At 41.5% G+C, this 24,341-nt stretch overlaps 1 protein-coding gene across 1 annotated transcript in view; it reads right to left on the bottom strand.

Annotated features, from left to right (window-relative positions):
• The window catches only part of NMD3 (NMD3 ribosome export adaptor), a 33,594-nt gene that overhangs the window by 1,895 nt on the left and 7,358 nt on the right, over positions 1-24,341 (bottom strand). The window contains exons 4-13 of the mRNA XM_029071280.2: positions 23,260-23,356; positions 19,061-19,141; positions 17,721-17,849; positions 17,272-17,362; positions 13,725-13,803; positions 6,985-7,081; positions 6,679-6,796; positions 5,236-5,381; positions 2,418-2,530; positions 1,057-1,129 (exon numbers count right to left, since the gene is read on the bottom strand). Coding sequence (XP_028927113.1) covers positions 1,057-1,129; positions 2,418-2,530; positions 5,236-5,381; positions 6,679-6,796; positions 6,985-7,081; positions 13,725-13,803; positions 17,272-17,362; positions 17,721-17,849; positions 19,061-19,141; positions 23,260-23,356 — 1,024 coding nt within the window. The remainder of the gene's footprint in view (positions 1-1,056; positions 1,130-2,417; positions 2,531-5,235; positions 5,382-6,678; positions 6,797-6,984; positions 7,082-13,724; positions 13,804-17,271; positions 17,363-17,720; positions 17,850-19,060; positions 19,142-23,259; positions 23,357-24,341) is intronic.

Raw genomic sequence — 24,341 nt, 5'->3', positions numbered from 1 at the left:
AAAGTTACATTCAAAGAGAAACAACTGTAAATCAAGACTTTACAATCCAATAAAATCAATGAGAAATGATGATTTCTGTCCACTACAAATGGAGGGAATGACAAGTTGTACATTATAGGATTCAATTTCTAGTTCTTTCTAGTTTCTTCTAAATCATGTAATGGTATCTGTCACATGAGAGCAGTTTTTCCACTTATAAAAAAAACACATATATAGCTCTATATATTATGTAATTGTGATGCAGAGAACTCCTTATTTTATGTTCCTGTGAGAAGTTGTTAGACATTTCCACAGAAATAATACCATTTCCACTTGGGAGAACAGAAGGAATAGAAATGAGACAGTTTATTCCTTCTACTACACAGCTTCATCTTCAACTCACAAATAAATACATATTTTAAAATAGTAAAGCACAGGCAGAATGTCACTCTGCAGGCCTATTTCACAAGAACTGCTTTTTATTTTATATAGATGGTCAGCATTTAGCAGATTAAAAGAAAAGATAAATCTGGCCATGATGGAATGAAGTTTGGTTTATTACTTTGCAAAAAACCAACGGAGCCTCCCCAAATTATATTAAACAAAAAAACACTAAAACATCTTATTCAAAATTGGGTCATAAAATAGAAAATCCTTACCAAATTCTGGATTTCACAATAACATGAATACACAGGTTTGATTTTTACTCTATGGGAATTTTCAAATGAAAATCATGACAATTAATTTTTCACTTTTATAGCTGTATCTGAAACTGGTATACTCATTCAATCATAAACACTGAGCACTTACTATATGCAGAGCACTATACTAAGTGCTTGGGAGAGCACAATATCACAAATATAACTCACACAATCCCTGTCCTCGACAAGGTACCGTCTAAGAGGATGAGCTTTCAGTCTCGAAGACCGTAAAATGTACTATTTTAAAGAGATGGGGCTGGCTCATTCATTCCTCAGTATATTTCACTCATGATTCGGAAAACACTCAATATAGCTGAGCCAACATCTGGTACAATAGGAATGTTACTTTTTGATTTATAAAATAAGGCATCCATACCACATCAGGCACATGATTGGGGTTCATCTTATTTGCAAATTCATCATTTAAGTTGCAGTTGGCCAAATCAAACCTGAAATTAAAAAAAACCTAATTCATCCAATGAACTGTAACAAACTATGGTTTATACTTTTGATTTTATGACTCAGTTCCAATGAGTCATTCTTAATTTATTGCCATTGTTCTTGTCTGTCTGTCTCCCCCGATTAGACTGTAAGCCCGTCAAACGGCAGGGACTGTCTCTATCTGTTGCCGACTTGTTCATTCCAAGCGCTTAGTACAGTGCTCTGCACATAGTAAGCGCTCAATAAATACTATTGAATGAATGAATGAATCAAAGGATGACACAATCCAAAATACCCATAAACTTACCAAGGCAATCAACTTTAAGATTCTAGATTCTAGACTAACTTCACATAAAACACAATTTTGGCTATTAGACATGTTTTCATTCCTTAAAAAGTTTTCTGTGCAATCAGTATCAAAAAATACTTTGTAGAATATAAATATAACAAATACCTGAGGGCTACCTATTTAGCACACAGAGGAAAAATGTAATACATAAGCCTAATTTTCTACAACTAGACTTAATGAGAGAGCAGGGTTCAAATCTATACACCTCATTTTAGAGTGCCTCCCTACCTGCAAAGATGCTTAAGTGCTCTTGATGATAATATCCAAAATAAAATGAAAATGAAATTTTTAAAATATGCAACAAAAGACTGAGCACTATCAATCATATTTATTGAGCACTTACTGTGTGCAGAGCACTGTACTAAGCACTTGGGAAAGTACAATGTAACAGAGTTGGTCGACACATTCCCTCCCCACAACGCAGCAAATGCATGACTGGTAAAATCCATTTAATTTTTATTATGTGCAGCTATCGGTTCCTGACCCAGAGATCGAATTTACAACAGCAGTGTGAAATAAATCAAGGCACACAGATAAGCTCTGAAGAAAAGAGAACTAGAAATGCCCACTCACATCTTAATCAGAACATTAAATTTAAAATGGTTTGACATGAATAAACATGGTTATCAAAGAGCCTCTCAATGACTCATTATGACAAAACTTGAGATTCATAAGGAATTATGTCAGCCTTTTAGATCAAAGGAACCAAGGTGAGTCCAAGAATATCAGAGAGGCTTGTAAGAAATAATAATTGTGGTATTTGTTAAGGCTTACTGTGTGCCAGGCCCATGCTCTATCCGCTATGCCATGCTGCTTCCCTTCCTATTCCATCACAATTTGATTTACATGCTCTGAACATATTCAAAAACTATTAAATCAATTTCAATATTGTTCCTGAAAAATCTGCCAGAAAAGCAAGGCAATTAAAAAAAAAAAAACTGACAAACCCCAACACCAGGTCTCCAGGATTTAACAGATGTCCCATGTGAGTGCGGCAGAAATACTGATTATCTGTATTCATCTCAGATGTTTTTTGAACCCAGACTTCCGCAAGGGTGTGCTAACAGAAAAGGAAATACATAATTTAATAATCCAAAAGCTTTTCAACAGAGGTCGTGCAGAAAGTTCAAATATAAGGTTGCTTTTTGCAGAGAAGGTGGAACAGTGAATTTATACTTGCCGCAGGTTCATCCAAAAGAGAAACTGATCATCATTCTGAATTGGATATACAAATGCTTAGATAGATGGGGAATTTTTTAAGGCTATAAATATCTAATATGACCCAAGTTTTACAATAAAGATTAAATTAGATCAAAATTCCTTACAGTCAAGTTGTCCTTTACACACATATCTTAATCAAGTCAAAAGTGGAATGAAAACCCAGGTACATCCACATTAATTAAAATACAGACCCCGCAGCTATCTAGAGGAGTTTTTTGAAGTTGTCAATTAAAAGGAATTTTGGCAGAAGTGTAAAACCAACACTGGTGGGCTCAGCAGAAACTATACACAGAAAAGCAGATGAAAAGAAAATGTTATATGCCTGGGATACTCACGGCTCTGACTCAAGAGTTTCTTCACACACTACCATCTTCAAAGTAATGTAGTTGTAATAAAAGAGCAAATAAAATCTATCGTACACATTTTATTGACCCGACATTGTCCTGGCTTATCTACAGGGTCGGTGTGTTGCCAGTATTGGTTTTTCGAAATGAGCCTGAGTTAATTTTACTGAAATGAATCTTTTTTTTTTTTTTAACAATTTTACCTCTTTTCACCAATTTTTTTTACATCAATCAAAAGTACTTAGAGTGCTTATTGTGTGCAAAGCACTGTACTGGAAGACTACAACAGAGACAGGTATGTTCCCTGCCCACAAGGAGCTTATATTCTATTGGGCGGGGGGAAAGAGGTAGAGACAGACATTAAAAAGATGGGGAGAGTGGTGGTCTGTCATATATGAAGGGGGAGGGAGTTCCAGGCCAGAGGGACATGGGCAATGGGTCTGCAGTGAAAAAGACGAGATTGAGGTACAGTGAGGAAAGACTGCAAGTTCGCTGAGGGCAGGGGACCTGTTTTCCAACTCTGTTTTATGGTACCCTCCCAAGTGTTTAATACAGTGCTCTGAACACAGTAAGCACTCAAATATAAATGATTGATTGAGTTAAGGTAGGAGGGAGGAGAGATGACTGAGTGGCTTAGAACCAATGCTAAATTTCTGCTTGAGGCAGATGGACAACCACTGAAGGTTTTTGAGGAGTGGGGAGACATGGACTGAGTTAATCGAAAAATGATCCAAGCAGCAGAGTGAAGTATGGATGGGAGTGGGAACAGAAGAAAGGGAGCAGGGAAGTTAGCAAGGAGGCTGCTGCAGTAGTCAAGACAGGAAACGAGGTATACTTAAGCAGCATGGTAGCTGCTTGGATGGAGAGGAAAGGGTGAAGTCTAGAGGTGTTAACAGTAGAACCATCAGGAGTGCAAAGCTCTGCCCAAAGTAAGTGCTCAATAAATACCACTCATTGATTGGGTAACAGAGATAAGTTGAGGATAATGCCTCGACTTCTACAGACTATAGAAGTGGAAAGAGCACGGGCTTAGGAGTCAGATGTCATGGGTTCTAATCCCGGCTCTTCCACTTGTCAGTTGTGTGATTTTAGGCAAGTCACTTAACTTCTCTGGGCCACAGTTACCTCATCTGTAAAATAGGGATGAACACTGGAAGCCCCATGAGGGACAACCTGATCACCTTGTATCCCCCCCAGCGCTTAGAACAGTACTTTGCACATAGTAAGCGCTTAACAAATACCAACATTATTATTATTATTATTATTATTATCATTAAATCTAAGGGGGGGTGTCAAGGTTTGGGTAGGAAGATGAGTTTTGTTTTGGACATGTTAAGTTTGAGGTGATGGCAGGACAAGCAAGTAGAGATGTCCTGAAGGCAGGTGGAAATGGAGACTGCAGAGAAGGAGAAAGATCAGGGTTGGAGAGGTAAATCTGGGAATCACCTAAGTAGAGATTGTAGTTGAAGTTATGGGAACAAAGAGTTCTCCAAGGGAGTAGGTGCAGATAGAGAATAGGAGGGGACCTAGAACTGAGTCTTGAGGGACCCCAAGTGTCTGAGGGTGAGAGGGAGAAGCATCAGTGAAAGTGGGAAGTATGGTCTCTTGGAAAGCAGAAAGCTTTCCAAGAGAGCATGGTCTTGGGAGTCAATGGACCTGTTTCTAATCACATTTTGGCCACAGCAGACCAGTGGCCAAAATGTGATTAGAAACAGGTCCACTTGCTTGTGTACAGCAAGTCACAACCTCCCTGAAAATGAGAAATGCAGCTGCTACTCTTTAAGTTCACATGTACATTTTGAGGACAAAATAAGATATGTAATGTAAAAGTGTTCTGAAAAAAGAGACGCACTATACAAGCCCATTTTACAGATAACACAACTGCGGTGGAGAGGTTAAGCAAGTGGATCCAGATGACAGCCAAACTTTACCCTTAGAGGAAACTATCTTTGCAAATGACTTCACAAGAAGCTCCACAACTTAATCTCTCACCATATGAATTTATTTTTAGTTCTAATATTGGTGCTTGAAATGACTTAGTGGTAAAATTTATTTTCTTTTCAGTCCGTTCCTTTCAATTATCAAAAGATTTTCTTTATCTCAAAAGAAAATATTAATTTTCAATCAGTCTACAGTATTCAGAGCTTAAAAGTGTAGTAGGATTCAAAATGGAAATGTCTTTGGAAGAAACCACCCATACCTTATTGGATCTCATCCCAGCACCTGCACCATGCTTTTGGTCTCGAACCACACTGCATTCCATTATAATAAACTCCTCCAGTTGCTTCGGATGGCATAAACTATTGAAGGGATGACGCCAGTAAGTGTTTCCATCAATATCTGCAACTGAAGAAGTACAAAGTATTATGACACTAGTATGAGAGGTGGAGCAGGAAAAGGCTTTCTAGTAAACTGCAAAATATGAACAAGTCAAGTTTTAAATAAAAGGTATGCTACAGTGCTGCAGGAGGTCAGACAAAAAGTTCATTCAGACCATGATACCCACTGTCATTCAACATGTGATTAAGAATGTACCTTTAGTACCCCAAACTAACCTACTCTCTGTACCTCAGTCTCATCTATCCCACCACCAATCCCTTTGACCACATCATCCCTCTGGCCTGGAACTCCCTGTCACTTCATATCCGACAGATCATCACTCTCCCCAGCTTCAAAGCCCTCCTAAAATCACATCTCTTCCATGAGGACTTCCCTGATTAAGCCTTCATTTCCAGAGAATCACTTATGCACTCAGATCTGTAGCCCTTAAGCAATTGATATTCACCCCACAGCATTCGTTTACATAACTCTGAACTCTGTCACTCCCCTTTCAGTAATTTATTTTAATGTTAGTCTCCCCTTCCAATCCACTGTATTTACTGAGCATTTACTCTGTGCAGAGCACTGTACTAAGCACTTAGGAGAGTACAATGAAACAGAGTTGGTACAGACTAAGCTCCTTGTAGGATAGGACTGTGTCTACCAGCTCCATCGATCTGTACTTACTCCAAGTAGTTGGCACTTAGTACAGTGCTCTGCACAGAGTAAGTCCTCAATAAATACTACTGATTGATAGTTTAAGGTTATTATAGTACTTCTTAAGCGCTTACTCTGTGTTAAGCACTGTTCTAAATTCTGGGATAGATACAAGTTAAGCAGGTTGAATAAAGTTCCTGTCCCACATGGGGCTTAAGGTCTAAGTAGGAGTGGGAAAAGGCATTTAATCCCCACTTTACAGTGAGAAGCTAAGTGTCTTGCCCAGGGTCACCCAGCAAGCCCAATCGGCAGAGCCAGAATCAGAAATCAGGCCAGCTAAGTGTCTTGCCCAGGGTCACCCAGCAAGCCCAATCGGCAGAGCCAGAATCAGAAATCAGGCCCCCTAACTCCCGGGCCTGGGCTCTTTTCACGAGGCCATGCTGCTTCTCAGGGAGACAGGGAAAAGAAAGCTTAAATCGGGGAAGGTCCCCTTGGAGAAGCTGTAACCTTAAATAAGACTTTGAATACAGGTAACAATGGTTGTAATTTTAGTTTTTAAAATTCTGTTACGATAGGTTCAGTGGGGTTTTAAACCAAGAACTGCCTGTTATACTAATAGGATTAAATATCCAAGCAAGAATTACAAAGACAACTTCCAAGTACTTACTTTGCAAAGTATTAGGATCAATGAGGTGAATAGTACTGGTTACACGAATGCAAACACATATTTGGCTCATATTTCCCAAGCTTTGTGCCAGTTTTGGAGACAGACAGACAACATTGTCCTAGGAATAAACACGCAAACATATAAAAACACAATCATTTTTTTCCAATTAAACAAACTCCAACTAGACTCCAAATACTAAATAATGTACACCAAGCACAAGTGCCTCTAAATAAAACCACCACCCATAAATGATCATAAATCACTTTGAAAACAAAAGAAAAATCATATTCATCTTATAAAAGGTACCTTGCATATTGGAACAATCTCCACAGAGAAAGTGCTTTTGTAATTGTAGGTGTTACTATGGATATCATGAGAAATCAGTCGCTGAGAGGCTTTGAATCTATTAAAAAAGAGTTCATATTTATCAAGATTGAAGCTTTCACGTACAGTGATATATTTCATTTATTTTCTTTATATGTTAATGCTACATTAAATGCAAAAATCTGCTTGGCCTTCCCCTTTGGCAAAATTTATTTTAAACTGTTTGATCATCAAATTATAGGCAGAGCTTGGTCCAGAATTTTTGAAAATCCCACTTAAGCACATCATAAGTTACTTGCATAAAATAACTTTCTCTTAATTTTTCCAACAATTAAACCAAGAATGACAATACTGTATTCACAGATCTTCAAGCCCAACAGACATTTCTTAGCTCTAGAAATTATCCAGCTTCATTCAGGCCACCAAAGGAAGCATTTACTCTGAGTACTAAACACATAGGAACATAGGTTTGAATACTCCAATTGTACGTTGATATATATTAACTGTAAAATATCTACAAACAAGGGATAATCAAAACAAAAACATTAAAACTCAAAAGCCTAAATTTTAAAGGTATCTTTATCCTTAAATAAAGACTATATGAACGCAGGTTTCCATTTAGATTATAGCAATGTTTGAAGTTTTATTAAACCTCAAGTTAGGTTTCTAAACCCTGAAAAACACTTTATTCTCATTAAAAATGTAGTCTTCCTATAAAATTGTTCTTTTCAAACTTCTATAGGATTGTCTAAACATTCAAGTCTATGAAGGTTCCCAATCAATAGTATTTATTAAGCGCCTGTGGGCAGAGCACTGTACTCCTTGGGAAAGTACAACAGAGTTAGTAGACCCGATCCCTAAGTCATTACAATCTAGCAGCGGGGGGAGATGGAAACTAAAATGTGTCATAAATAGGATGAAATAATACAGTATAAGGATGCACAAAGGGCCATGGGGTGGGAGTGGGGAGGGGTGAGGTACCCCTACAGTGCTTTAGATGGCTCAGAAGTGCTGAAATGGCAACTACAAGAGATTTGAAATCAATCCGGGAAGACCTGAGGAAATGTGACTTCAGAAGGGTCTGAAGACATATAGAACAGTGGTCTGCCTAATGTGATGGGTAAGGGAGTTCCAGGCAGGATGGAAGCAAGTACAAGAGGTGAGTGAGAGGCAGAACCCCAAACGGTCTTCCCACATTTTCCCTTTAGCAAATTATGCCTGTGCTTTAAATCTGAACACAGAGCAGATCTAATGGTTAGTTCACATTCCCAATTAATCCTCCCCCCTGCTGTCCAACAGTGAGACATATCCAGGACGCGAACCAAACTGAGTTAATTGCTCGGGTCACCCAACAAACCCTTGAAACCCACCCTACGGGAATCCCTCTGCAAACCACCTTGTGTGGACCCCAGCAGCCCAGCCTACAATCGTATTGCCTGCGCTTTGTTAGAGGACCACCCACGGTCTACTGCAATTCACCACCCTCTACAACTATTCAGCACGGTTGTTAACTGCCATTCTGGTCACAACTCTGCATTCTGACGGATTTTGAAAATAGTGATGGTTCTCGGTAGGTGCTTGCTATGTGCAAGCACTGTACTAAGCAGTGGGGTGGATAAAATTACTCAGGTAGGACAAAGTCCCTGTCTCATGTGGGGCTCACAGTCTAAATCCCCATTTTATAGGGGAACTGTAACTGAGGTACAGAGAAGTGAAGTGACGTACTCAAGGTCACACAGCAGACAAATGGTGGAGCGGGGACTAGAATCCATGACCTTCTGACTCCTAGGCCTATATTCAATCCACTACACCATACTACTTCCCAAGTGAAGATGTTTCTCACTCTTTGACCCATAAGGATTTCAATCAGTCAAACAATGGTATTTGACCACTTACTGGGTGCAGAGTACTAAGTACTTGGGAGGGTACAATACAACAGAGGTGGTAGACGTGTTCTCTACCCACAAGCTTGCCCACCAGGTTGATGACTGCACTGGACTCCCTCCTTTCACTTTATCCTGTTCATCTCCTGTTTCATTCCACCACACTGATACAGACACACACTAGATCTAAGCACTACACTATCTGTAATCTCACCAACCCCAATTTACAACCACCTGACCATCACCTTCTAACCTGCCACCTCACTCCATCTCCCACATACTCAGTCCTCACCCCTCTTCTGCAACCTATGTTGTTTGGACCCACCTCTTCTCCCCGGCTATCACCTCTTCTGAACATCCTGCCCTCAATTCTGCACTCTCCACCAATTTCAATTCCCTCGCTCCCCTCACTTCTTCACTCTCACACCACCAACCATGGGTCACCTCCACAGTCTGTTTTCTCTGCTCCTGCACCTGTGCAGCTGAAGCCAGCTGGAGGAAATTCAGGGACCACCCCAACCTCTTCCATTACAACTTCACTCTGTCCTGTTATGAAACAATTCGCTCTTCCACTTGAAAGCACTTTATTCTTTCCTCACTTAATCCTGTTTCCCAAACTGCCCATCAACTTTCCCAAACCTTTATCGCCCTTTGAAGACTCCTGTGTTTCCCCCACCCCTATGCTCCCTAACTCCTGACGACCTTGCCTATACATTGGTGGCAAAATTGAGGTCTTCAGGAGACAACTTCCCAAAGGCTCTTCATCACCTCTTCACCATCTCATCTTTTTTTCTGCTTCCCAGCAGTTTCTCAAGATGAAATCTCCTGCCTAGTAGTGTCGTCCAGTGAAAGAACACAGGCCCAGGAGTCAAAAGACCTGGGTTCTAATCTGGGTTCCGCTACTTGCCGGTGATTTTAGACAGGTCATTGAATTTCCCTGTGCCTCAGTTTCCTCATCGGTAAAACAGGGATTCAATACCTCTACTTCCTTCCACTTAGACTGTAAGCCCTATGTGGGACAGAGACTGGGGGTTCTAAACCTGGGTTTGCCATGTATCTGCTGTGGGACCATCTCTGTTCCCCTAAGACTGAGACCCACGTGGGGCAGGGAACATATTCAACTTGATTGTATTTTACCTACCTTCAGTGTTTAGTAAAGTACTTGCCACACAGTAAACACTTAACAAATACCAATTATTTCTTTCTAGATTTATCCCCTCTATCTGAACCACTGATTCATTCCTGACTCTGTCCCTAAAATCACTTGTTCTTGCTCTTCTCCCTTCCCCCATGGCCACTTTCAGCCTCTTGTTTTGTTGGCTCCTTCCCTTTTGCTTTCAAACACATCTCAGTCTTCTCCAAGGAAACTTTATCCAACAGTCTATCCAGCCACCATCCCATCTCCTTGGTCTCATTTCTATCCAACTCCTGGGATAGGTTACTGCCTTTGCTTCTCCACCACCTTTCATCTTGACCCTTTATAACGAGGCTTCACCCCCTTCGCTGAACTAAGGTCACCAATAGCTCCCCTACAGCAAAATCCAATGGACTCTACTCTGTCCCAATCCTCCAAATACCTTTAGCTTCAGTTTCACCTGACACTTCTAACCGATTTCCTATCTTTCATTCATTCAGTCGTATTTATTGAGCACTTACTGTGTGCAGAGCACTGTAATAAGCACTGGGAAAGTACAATTCGGGAACAGATAGAGACAATCCCTACCCAACAACGGGCTCACAGTCTAGAAGGGGGAGACAGACAACAAAACAAGTAGACAGGCATCACTACCAAAGATATACACATCATTAATAGAGTAATAAATATGTACAAATATACACAAGTGCTGGGGGGGGGGGAAGGGTAGAGCAGAGGGAGGAAGTAGGGGGAATGGGAAGGGGAGGAATAGCAGAGAGAAAGGGAGTGCTCAGGCTGGGAAGGCCTCCTGGAGGAGGTGAGCTCTCAATAGGGCTTTGAAGAGGGGAAGAGTTCGTTTGGAGGATGGGGGGGGCATTCCGGGGGGGGGGGCATTCGGGGGGGGCAGGGGTCGACAGTGGGACAATGGAGAACGAGGCACAGTGAGGTTAGTGGCAGAGAAGTGGAGTGTTTGGGGGGGGGGGCTGTCTTTGGCAGCTCCTTAATTTACTATTATTAATAATAATCATGATAATCATGATGGTGGTTGTTAAGCACTTACTATATGCCACGCACTGTTCTAAGCATGGGGTAGATTCAAAGTAATCAGGTTATCCCATGTGGGGCTCACAGTCTTAATCCCCATTTTGCAGATGAAGTAACTGAAGCAAAGAAAAGTTAAGTGTCTTGCCCAAAGTCACACAACTGAAAAGTGGCAGAGGAAGGATTATTAATAATAATAATAATGGTATTTGTTAAGAGCTTACTAGGTGCTGAGCACTCTTTTAAGCACTGGGATAGATAGAAGGTTATCAGATTGTCCCACGTGGGGCTCACAGTCTTAATCCCCATTTTACAGATGAGGTAACTGAGGCATAGAGAAGTAAAGTGATTTGCTCGAAGTTGCGCAGCTGACAAGTGGTGGGGCCGTGCGGATTAGAACCAATAACCCCTGACTTCCAAGCCTGTGCTCTTCCCACTAAGCATCACTGCTTCAATCTCCTTGGTTGACTTCTCTTCCATCTCTCTCTCCTTACCTGTTGGGCCCACAAGATGTTATTCTTGGTCCCGGCATCCCAACCCAACAGCCGTCTCAAGCACATACCTTACATTACACCAATACAGTGTAAACTCCTTGAGAATGCATCAGTGGCTTGCTTTGTACTTCCAGAGCGTTTAGTATATATGGGGCTTCCTGAGCATATGGGGTTCACAGCCTTAATCCCCATTTTACAGGTGAGGTAACTGAGGCACAAAGAAGTGAAGTGACCTGCCCAAGGCCACACAACAGACAAGTGGCGGACCCGGGTTTAGAACCCAGGACCTTCTGACGCCCAGGCCCATGCTCTATCCATTAGGCCATGCTGATTCTCAATAATAACTTCTTGGTTTGCTTTAGTGCTTCTATTACCAAACAACTCTCACATTAATTGGTTCATTTCAACCCTGACAACCCTGTGAGATAGGGGGACAAGGCAGTAATCATACTCTTTTTACAGAAGGGGAAACTGAGGTACAGGGAAGTTAAATGACTCGCCACAGTCACACAGCAGGTTAAGAACACAGATCAAACTCGAACCCGGGTCCTCCAGCTTCTAGACCGGTGCTCTGCCGCTTCACCACCTAGAAGCCACTCTTTGAAGAAACCGGCTCTGGAGCATACTATATGGCATATTTCAAGTTGATTCTTTCCTTCTGATGAACTCCAATTTAAGCATATAATGCTCCGTCCAAAGACAGATCTTATATTAGAAAGTTCAAAAGCCTATTCAATTTAACCTAAATATAAACCTCATAATGACCTCAATCTTGTATTTTAAAGAGATCAGTTCCATTCAATGACAAGTTCCTGTAGCATTTTTTTCTTCAAACTGTGCCAACTATCCTGTCAGACAAATAACGAAGTGATATTTACTGCAGCCGTCACGTCAAGCCTCACTCCAATCCACCTTAACATTTTCACTGTGTCTACTGCAGATTTGGCTCCTAAAGTGCAACTATTTCAATGCGGAAACTTAACACTTGTTAAGGCTCACCAGCACCTTGCTAGCTGCAATTCATGAATCGTCACTTTCTCTTGAGGAACACATGGCATCTGACTCATTCACTGGAAGAAAACTTTATTTCAAGAAGTCATCTATCTCATCTTCCCCCAAATGATCCTAGCTGCTTCCTAAACGATAAGGAAGTGGCTCATTTAATTCTAGCCCAACAGCCAGGCCTCAGGATCCAAGACTGGCGGAGTTAGTCGGATCTTAGCTGGACTGCAGGCTGGGTTAGGGAAGATGATTGCTATGTGCTGGTTGGGGGGACAAAGCCACTATAAGGTTACTACACACTGGTGGATGCCACTGTGTTGAAATTCCAATCGTGCTTACTTTGGTGTATTTCTTATGGGCTTACTTTGGGTCAAGCACTATTCTAAATGCTGGGGGTAGACACAAGATCATCAGGTCAGATACGTTCCCTGTTGCCCATGGGGCTCACGGTCTAGGTAGGTGGGAGAACAGGCACTGAACCCACATTTTATAGATGAAGAAACTGAGGCACAGAGAAGTGACGTGCCCAAGATGACACAACAGTCAAGCAATGGAGCAGAATCAGAACCCAAGTCCCATCTCCCAAGACTGTTTTTTCTACCAAGTCAAGCTGCTTCCCTCTTTCCCCATTCCTTTCTACACTAACTTTACAGTAAAAAAGTCCCTGTTCTGGAATGTTGCCTGAGCACATGGTTTGGGGCCTCTATCTTTTTACCTCCTTGTCAAGATTGTGGATCAGACTCATCAAGCAATAAGGGGCTGGAATTCTGACTTTCGGGTGATTTACGGTTTGTGGTTTCCATTTAGACCCCTCTTGGATTCTTTTCAATTTTATCTTAAAATAATTATTTCCTTGCCAATGCTTTGTTTAGAGAAATATTTACCATGGCTTTGGTAGAGCTTTCATTCCAAAGTGGCCACACTGCTTATCTCATTTACTTCTGCTGAATGCCCATGTGTGGTAGGGATTTTTATACTAAGCAAAGGGAAATGGAGCATGATTCCACCCAACCACACACACATTTAATGTTGTAATAATCGAATAAGCATAAATAATATTTTAATATTCAATTAGTTTAAAATTTATGTTTACTTTAATAACCAGCTATGCATTCAGAAGTACATTTTCATCAATTTTCATTGACTTGCACATACTTCGGAACTTACCTGGAAGGCACAGTGCCCTGAAGAAAGTCAACCATTTTCTGGGCATGTTGCTTTGAACCGTAATAGAAATCCAACCCATCTTAAAAAAAAAAATCCAGATGAAAATAAGATGAGATTTAAAAAACCAACACAGAACTTACACAGAAGTGTACTGGACCATCCCCAATTAATTATAGTACTTAAGTGCTCACTATGTGCAAACACTCTTCTAAGCACTGGAGTAGATACAAATTAATCAGTTTGGACACAGTCCCTGTCCCACACGGGGCTTACAGTCTTAATCCCCATTTTACAGTCGAGGTAATTGGGGCGCAGGAAAGTGAAGTGACTTGTCCAAGGTCACACAGCAGATAAGTGGCGAAGCTGGGATTAGAACTCAGGTCCTTCTAACTCCCAGGCCTGTACTCTATCCATAAGCCACACTGCTCCTCTATCAAACCCTCTTTCTGACTGAATCAAGTTACTCAATATTTCAAGACTAGTTCCATAGTTTCGAGCCCAATTTCTACCACTTTATATGCCAATTATTTCTTCTACCCTCTAACAGTAATAATAATGGCACTTGTTAAGCACTTACTATGTGCCAGGCACCATACTAAACGCTTGGATGGATACAGGCAAAATATGTTGGATACAATCCCTTGCCCCACGTGGGGCTTCCAGTCCCAATCCCCATTTTACAAATGAAATAACTGAGGCCCAGAAGTGAAGTGACTTGCCCAAGGTCATAGAGCAGACAAGTGGTGGAACCGGGATTAGAACCCATGACCTTCTGGTTCCCAGGCCCGGGCTCTCTCCACTACTCCATACTCCAGATATGATTGCCAAGGTAGCATCATATACCCAGTAGACTGCTTCATTATATTTAATGGAGCAAGAACCAAAAGTACCTACTGGGTTTATATGCCTACAGGGAACTGAAGGGCAGTCTAAGGGGACTGAAGGTTTATTTCCTTCATTTGAGAAGTGCTCCATCCAAAAGGGGTTAGAAGACAAAGACATACACAGGATAGAGGCAAAGAAATGGGCACATGCACGACTATGTACACTCTAAAAAAGAGTTATCAAGGGAGATGAGACAACTGAATGCCTGCCATCTTGTCTAAGGCCAATCTCAAACTGGAGGGAAAGTTTTAATGTTTTATATTGGTTATTACAAACTATAGTGGAAACCCCCCCCCCCATCCTGGCTTTAACTTATAGTCATAACTTTTACCTTCTACATTCTCCGGACATTATTTTGGCTGGATGCAAAAACCTGCCCTATCAATCACATATCCCAAACTAGGATTTATTCAAGTTAAAAAAAACATTACCAATATTCCAGAAGAAACTGGAGAAATACATTAACCCCCAATTTAGAAGGTGATAATAGTTTCATTCTCCAAACTTCAAACGCCTACCAGAATTCTTCCACCAAATAATTTCATCCTACTCCCTCCTATAGCTCTAAATCACTGAAATGCAGTTTTCAACAAAGATAGTACTGGGAAAAATATTAAATAGCAGCATTTCCCAAAAACCTGGATGCAATCTGAATGGCTGAATCATGGGATGAGTTTTCCTGGCAGCAGCTGCTGTTGCCATCCTGTTCCGGATGGGCCCCGGCCTCTATTTCCTTGCTAAGGATCGAAAGGGATGTGGGGCTCCGCAAGAGGAGACTTGGGCGGGGGTCAGTGGCACACCAGAAACGATCCCAATGACCAGCACTATGCTGGGCACAAGGCTGCTGGAAAGCACCCTCATTCTGGCAGTGCCTGCTGGCAGCTTTCTGCAGGGATACGGGAATGTGGCTGGGACTACTATGGCATGTTTGGAAAGCAGTGAGGGGCAGGAGAAGGGTGGGGAGAGTAAACAGCTAAGCTGGGAATTCTCAGGACAGGGTAGGAAGGGCAGGGGCTTTCTGTCAGCTTGGTCTGACCCAGCTCTCGCCCTTTCTGTTCCCTTCCCACACACATCTCCCTGACTCCTTTGTTTCCCAGAAAATGGGGAGTCCAGATGTTTCTTCAGGGAGGGCACTTCAGCCGAAGAACATAGGGGTAGGGCCAGGCGCTGGCAAGTCAGAGCTTCCATTCACTGAGGGGAAAGCAGTGGGGCAGAGAGACAAGGCAAGGAAAGAATTTTTTTCCTGGCAGGAACTGGTCATAATGTCATGTGGGGTTCACAGATGCCACGCACAATTAGTTCTTGGCACATTTCTGGATTTCTGTCTGAGGGAAGTAGCATGGCCTAGTGGAGAGAGTACGGGCCTGGGAGTCAAAGGATTTAGGTTCTAATCCAGCCTCTGCCCCTTGCCTAATGGGTGACCTTGGGCAAGTCACAACTTGCCTCAGTTTCCTCATATGAAAAATGGGGATTAAATCCTACTCCCTCTTACTTGGACTGTGAGGACTGTGTGGGACAAGGATTGTATCCAATTTGATCATCCTGTAACTACCCCAGTAGTTAGCTGACATGTGGTAAATGCTTATTATTATTATTTTTATTGAGATCATTCCAAACTAGGGCTAAGCCTAAACTGGTCATTTCTATTATGTCAGCTTTATTTCTATTATGTCAGCTTTATCAGTAATCTCCTAGATGATTGGGAGTAAGTTTTACTGTGGCTCAATTTCCTCACATGTGAAAGCACGATCTCTCACAAAATACCAGCAGAGATTCCATGCACCACAATTCATAAGCCATGACCAGTGACTAAAGTTCTTATAAGTATCTACATAATTTTTATGAGTATTCATTTAATCATTCATTCAATCGTATTGATTGAGCGTTGACTGTGGGCAGAGCACTGTACTACGCACTTGGAAAGTACAATTCGGCAAGATAGAGACAATCTCTGACCAACAAGAAGCTCACAGTCTAGGAGGGGTAGACAGACAACAAAACAAGTAGAGGCATCAACAGCATCAAAATAGATAAATAAAATTATAGATATATACACAGTCATCATCCACTCTCTATTATGATCCGATGTTTGCACAAGTATTAGACTTTATTCCTCAGAAGGAGCCAAATAAAGAAATGAAATTCTGAATGAATTGGGCATTGGCCAGGCATTACATATCACCGTGCTCATTTTTAGGACAACTGGGTGAAACGAAGACTGGGCAAGGCCTACCATCACCAGGTTTAGAGAAGCGACGCTGCTGCTATTCCTTCTCTGGGGCATGAATGACCATCCTGAGGCCACAGCATGGTCTCTGTTGCCCAAGCACGCAAAGGAACAAGTGGTAGAATAATAGAGTGGGTGCCCCATTTATGGCGGCCCCTGGCGTGCCACCCACAACCCACTGAAGTGCCACCACTTTACACACAGGCCAGAAATCATCAACACTTATTAATGAAAAGTGTCATCACACCTGCATTTATAAACACACACATACAAATATTCCTGAACCACAGAGAAAATGTTTTCTAGAAAACTACTTTGTAACCCAAAAACGGAACTCCTGAACCAATTACCTACTTGGAATTTTATTTGAAGACCCTGCGAAGGAACTTGACATTTTATCTATTAGTCTCAATTTCATGAGGCTACTTCACCTACCGTGAATTTCTTTGATGCGAAGTGAATTTTGATGGACTCTGTGTTTTAAAATCAACTGCTCCAGATAAAAGAAGGTCTTTTTGTGCAGGGTCTAAATGTATAGTCAGAATTAGGTTAGAAAATGAGCACATCAAATTTTAAAGGCAAAATTCATCACGTCTTCTGCAATTATAGCACTTTGTTATAAAAGAAACTCGAAAAAGACCGACATCTATAGAAGTAAAGCTAGCAAAGCTATCTAAAATGAAAAAGGTATAAATATTCATTCATCTGAGCATCCCTTCGATTGAGATCACTACTTTGGTATATTTGAAGGCTTTGGAGGGAGGGGAAGGAATTGAGAGCGGGTTTCATGACTACTCCGCCTTTTTTCTCATTTGAATGACTGTTAGAGATGAAGTAGAAGAGGTATCATTGAAATTCAGTCATCATCCTCATTTCAAGATTACCTTTTGTCTGACTTGAACTACAGCTTTCCAGAAATCCTTAGCTTCAACTCTGTGGCAGTCATCACACATCTGAGACTGGACAACATATTCCACCACAAACACTTGCTGAAGAATTGCTCCATTCATCACCTGCAGAAAAAAATGTGTTTGTTTTCTTGGGTTAACATGTATTCATTTTTAGATTATGCAGCACTAATGTTTGCCCAGGTAGGCAAGCATTATGCTTCACTAACTTGAAAATCTCTTCTCTTTTCCATTCTTTGTCATTATACAATTTCCTTTTGTCATCAACAACAATGGAAATTTTTAAGAGCTTTCTCTACATCAAGCACTGAACACTAGGGTTGATAAAATATAAGCAGATCGGATACGGTCCCTATCCTAAACGGATGAGGGAGAACAGGCATCTTATCTCCATTTTACAGAGGAGGTAACTGAAGCACAGAGAAGTTAAGCAGCATGTCCAAGGTCACAGAGCAGGCAAATGGTGAATCTGGGATTAGATCCTAAGTCCTCCAACTTCCAGGCCCATGCTCATTACACTAGGCCAAGATGCTTGTTTACAATGACAAAAGGCATGGGTTTAATGGCCGAAAAGTGGGAATAAATTACGTTACCAAAAAAAAGATGAATTAAACAATATATTTTGGGGAAAATCAGACATGAAAATTTCTACTCATGCCACCCATTAAGTTTAAATAAATCTATCTAAATGGCAAACTGGAACAAGGTCTTTGAGATAATGCTCTCCTTCTGATCCTCTCAACTAATCTGGTTTGTAGGAACTTGTCATAGCCTCTCCTTTCTATTCTTAATTCCCTATTTTCCCTCCTTTCATTGATGCTTATGCACTTTGATACCCACCCCTCCCCACCCCTTATTGTCCTTATTTACACATTCTTACATTCTGTTTTGTTTTTTATGGTAGTTGTTCAGTGCTATGTGTCACGCACTGTTCTAACTGCTAGATTATGGGGCTCAGTCTAAGGAGAAGGAAGAATGGATATTCTGTTGCTTCCCTTATCTTAAGTTTATTTCAATGTCTGTCTTCTACACTGGATCGCAAGCTCCTGAAAGCAGGAACTGTGTCCACCAACTCCACTGTACTCTCGCCAAAGTGTGCCCTACAGTACTCTGCCCAAGGAAAGTGCTCCATACACTACTTGACTGATTGATCATTCTCCACAAGAGCAGCCTGCTTGCTCCAAAATGACTGTGCTTGATGTGGCAGCAAGCAGTAGGCATTAAAAATGGCACAACGAGAATGTTCTCTTCTGCAAACCAATTAAGCAAGCAAATGACTATTACCACCCATTTCTTATTCAATACAACCGGCTTACCTCTTTTTGTATAGTCAGCTTAACTTTAAGTCTTTTGGAGTGCGGTTCTGTCCAAACAAAGCCTGCATCTATCAACCGTACCTTTAACAGAAAAAACAGAAACAAAGAATCCAGATGATGCCTAAAACACAGCAGTCTGACGGCAAGGATCAAAAACCTCAACACTTGCCGGGGATGAGAATGTATAGGTAGGTAACGGAAAAATGTCTCACAGTACTTGTGCTGGGCATAAGGAACCAGGCAAAAATGAGTGTGAATAGCTCATTTCAAACCCTCACCACTCTGCAAAACAACTCAAGCGGCTAAATCCAGCTAGTGGGAAGACATACCCCTTCCAATTAGACATCATAGACTCCTAGACTGTTTAGGAGGAATAAAAACTGGAAGCATACACACAAAATATGCAGACAATAATATTTGTTAAGGATTTACTCTGCATCAAGCACTGAATTAAGCACTTTAATCAAGTCAGACATGACCTGTCAACATGGGGCTCACAGTCCAAGTAAGAGGGAGAACTAGTATTTAATCTCCACCTTATGGTTAAGGAAACTGAGGCATAGAGCAGTTAAGTGACTTTTCAAGATCAAGCAGCGTGGCTCAGTGGAAAGAGCCTGGGCTTCGGAGTCAGAGGTCATGGGTTCGACTCCCGGCTCTGCCACTTGTCAGCTGTGTGACTGTGGGCAAGTCACTTCACGTCTCTGTGCCTCAGTTACCTCATCTGTAAAATGGGGATTAACTGTGAGCCTCACGTGGGACAACCTGATTACCCTGTATCTCCCCCAGCGCTTAGAACAGTGCCCGGCACATAGTAAGCGCTTAACAAATAATAATAATGTTGGTATTTGTTAAGCGCTTACTATGTGCCGAGGACTGTTCTAAGCACTGGGTTAGACACAGGGGAATCAGGTTTTCCCACGTGGGGCTCACAGTCTTAATCCCCATTTTACAGATGAGGTAACTGAGGCACAGAGAAGTTAAGTGACTTGCCCAAAGTCACACAGCTGACAAGTGGCCGATCCGGGATTTGAACCCATGACCTCTGACTCCAAAGCCCAGACTCTTTCCACTGAGCCACGCTGCTTCTCTTAGCCACGCTGCTTCTCTTTATTAAGATCACACTGCAGGAAACTAGTGGAGTCGGAGTTAGAAGCCAAGTCTCCCGACTTCCAGGCCCATGCTCTTTCCGCCAGGCCACACTGCAGATTCAGCACAAACCATGGACAGGTCACAATCCCAGGGACAACCAAAATACCACTAGGCTGCCCCGGGAGATTTTTATCAGCGCGTCTGAACTAAAACACCATTCAGTGATTCCCGCTGGCTGGAAAGCACATTACCTTCCTATCAGCCAATGGAAAGAGCGTGGCTCTGGGAGTCCCGAGACCAGGGTTCTGGTCCAAATTCTGCCTGAAGCTGACTGACCCGGGCAGAGACAGCAAAAAAGAGTTTGCCGTGAGCTGCACGCCCCCTTGCAGAATCGCTCATCGCACTCAATGCCCCAGCACCGACATGAATGTCAGGCACGAAAGACTGTGAGTGGCACAGCACAAGCCACTATATCTAGAAGCAACTGTTCTCTGCTCTGTCCTGAGGCTCATCCATCATTCCTGATGTGAAACTCCATCAGCACTGTCTAAAAATATTCTGATGAACAGAAAACATGTAGGTAGCAGGTTCCTCACTAGATTGTAAGCTCCTAGAGAGCCAGAAACATCTTATAGTATACTCTCCCCAAATGCTTATTAATAATAACAATAGTAATGGTGTGTTTGGTTAAGCGCAAACTACGTGCCAGGCACTGTACTCAGCACTGGAGTGGATACAGGCAAATTGGGTTCATCCACATCCCACATGGAGCTCAGTCTTAATCCCCATTTCACAGAAGAGGGAACGGAGGCCCAGAAATGATGACGGTGTTTGTTAAGTGCTTGCTTTGTGCCAAGCACTGTTCTAAGGACTACAGTACACACAAGGTAATCAGGCTGTCCCACGTGGGGCTCACAGTCTTAATCCCCATTTTAAAGATGAGGTAACTGAGGTACAGAGAAGTGACGTGACTTGCCCAAAGTCACACAGTTGATAAGTGGCAGAGCCGGGATTAGAGCCCATGAATACTGACTCCCAAGACCGGGCTCTTTCCACTAAACCATGCTACTTCTCTAGCACAGTGCTCCACACTTCTAAGCACTCAGAAAATACAAATGTTTGATTGTTCTTTGGGAGACAGAGTGGCACCAAGCTCGAAGACCAAACTGAAACCTTCAGAAGGGGAAAAGTGCCCGAACTTCTATATAGTTCAGGACTGGCCACAATAACATTGGCACCAACGACAACCAAGTCCTAAAATTTAGCCTGCCGACCAATACCGAGATACGGTAATACATGGCACATCACAACTGCTATACAATGCATTCAGTTTCTAGTCAGTTTTCCTTTTAGGCCACTTGCCTGGTACATGACGTAAGAGACTGTAAGCCCGTCATTGGGCAGGGACTGTCTCTATCTGTTGCCAAATTGTATATTCCAAGCGCTTAGTACAGTGCTCTGCACATAGTAAGCGCTCAATAAATAGTATTGAATGAATGAATGAATATGCCAAGAACTAAACAAGTCGAACAATTCAGCTTTTCTCAACATTTCCATTATGGCATTGAAACTGAATATTTGTTCAAGCATGAACTAAAAAAAAACCCACGGATTTCACAGTAGTCAACAGATAATATTAGTGAGCAAAAGGAAAAAAAACAAAGCATCTGTGTTATATATTAGTCTCTGAGTTACACTATTAGTAATGGTGACTAGTAATGCTTTCAGTGAAGTTCTTTAGATGGGTATGGTACTGCTGGCAATCATAAATATTTTCAGAAAGAAAAAATTCTTGATCTTTTTAAGAAAATTATTTTGAAAGATACCAGTAAAGTCAAATAATACAGCTCTAGATGCTAAAGAGTAAGGAAGCAGTCTTCAACAGTTCAACAGGAACAATATACACAGACACACACATACTAAAACTTCAGCTTTTAAAACTCTAGCTGAACAGATTTACATCTGGTGGCTTTGCCACATCTAAAAAGAGCTATAAGAAACAAAGCCACAGTGAAAAGAGGCAAGTCTAGAAAGCCTGATTACATCCATATTCAACAGGAATTACCTACTTTTCCATCCTGGACTAAGAAAAATGGTGCTAAAGTAAAACGTCAGAAAGTATTACCCCAATATACAAAAATCTATCCACTAATGCTGCTAATATCAGCCTTCAATTACAAAACTGCTGAAAAAACCTATTTTCATTCAATTTTCTAAGTAAAAGAAATCCATTAACTGCATTCTGAATAAAACTTCTAATTATCAGAATATCCATTCATGTGAAAATTGTATCAAGAATTTAGTGAATTACTGCCATCGCCTAATTTGAAAAGTCCAGAATCTATTTTCAACTCATCATACAGTTATTATTGACAAAATATTGTGGTCTCTGCTAAGTGCTTACTATATGGTTTGAACAGTACTAAACACTGGGGCAGATAGAAGACAATCGTTTGGGGACAGTTCCTGTCCCACATGGAGTTCACAGTCTAAGGGGGAGGGGAAACAGGTATTTAATTCCCACTTCACATATGAGGGAACTGAGGCACAGAGAAAAGAGTTAAGTGATTTGCCCAAGGTCCTACAGCAGGTAAGCGACAGATCCAGGATTGGTACCCAGGTCCTATGACTCCCTAACAGTGATAATATTCCTACTAATACTAACAACATCAAGAACAGAAGTATTGCTTAAGCATTACTATGTGCCAAGCACTGTACTAAGTACGCGGGTAGTTACAACATATGTAGATCAGACCCAAATCCCTGCCCCACATTGTCAGAAAGGCAGTTAATCCTAATCCTAGATAAGAAAGCCGAGGCACTGAAGTTAAGTGACCTGTCCAAAGTCACACAGATGGTAAGTGGTGGATCCAGGATGAGAACCTAGGTCCTCTGAGTCAAAGGCCCATGCCTATTTTGCTAGGCCATAAAGTCACACCTTGCCTGGTCTGAAATATCAGTTCACCAATTTTGTGTCTGTAAATTCTAAACCTTGATTTCTTAACTTTATAAAACAGGTTTGAACACTTGGGGTAGAGATGCCCAAACACGAACAAATTAAAATCAGAGTTCGTGATGTATACCCAGGTCTATTGTTGGTTTTTACCTACCTTGCTTAAAGAGGCCTTGATTTTTTTCAAACATAAAGTAAGAAGTTCCCTAGATTCTAAGGCACACGGCACCCAAGTTCCTGGTGGCTGAAGATACCTGACAGGAAAAAAAAAAAACAGAGTAGTCTTCAGCAACTCTCAAAGCAATGTTGAAACTTCACTTTACCCAATGATTCTGCCTGAACTGGGCAAAAATCTGTTTGTTTCCTTGATTAACCTCTATGCCTAATCCAGAAACTCAAATAGAGGTGACTGACAAAGCAGACAGAACTCTAACGATCTAAAGCAATATTCCATTCCAATAGGTGAAAAAGTATTTACACTAGCTTATTCTCTACTGCCCAAGTACCTGAAGGGTGAGACAATCAAGCAGAAATTTTAAAAGTAGCTTTTTTTGGATACACACTATGGGGTTAATAGGGAAACAACCAAGTTCAACATTCATATTTAACAATTTTTTCTTTAAACCTATGGATCAATCAATGCTACCCGGCCATACTCACAAAAAACAATAGATGGATCCTAATTTATGTTTTTTCTCATCAGTGAGCACCCATAAAGAAATGTCAACTTTCAATCAATGGTATTTACTGAGTGGTTACTGTGTAGACCACTGTCCTGAGTCCTTGTGAGCATATAATACATCGGAATTAGTAGACATGCTTCCTGTCCACAATGAGCTTAGTCAGTCCATTCATTCATTCATTCAATAGTATCTATTGAACATTCAATAGTATTTATTGAGCGCTTACTATGTGCAGAGCACTGTACTAAGCGCTTGGGATGAACAAGTCGGCAACAGATAGAGACAGTCCCTGCTGTTTGACGGGCTTACAGTCTAATCGGGGGAGACGGACAGACAAGAACAATGGCACTAAACAGCGTCAAGGGGAAGAACATCTCGTAAAAACAATGGCAACTAAATAGAATCAAGGCGATGTACAATTAATTAACAAAATAAATAGGGTAACGAAAATATATACAGTTGAGCGGACAAGTACAGTGCTGGGGGGATGGGAAGGGAGAGGTGGAGGAGCAGAGGGAAAAGGGGAAAATGAGGCTTTAGCTGCGGAGAGGTAAAG

Source organism: Ornithorhynchus anatinus, chromosome 1 (genome assembly GCF_004115215.2).
Source record: "Ornithorhynchus anatinus isolate Pmale09 chromosome 1, mOrnAna1.pri.v4, whole genome shotgun sequence".
NCBI classification, from domain to species: Eukaryota; Metazoa; Chordata; class Mammalia; order Monotremata; family Ornithorhynchidae; genus Ornithorhynchus; species Ornithorhynchus anatinus.
This window is presented reverse-complemented; position numbering and strand designations above follow the sequence as displayed.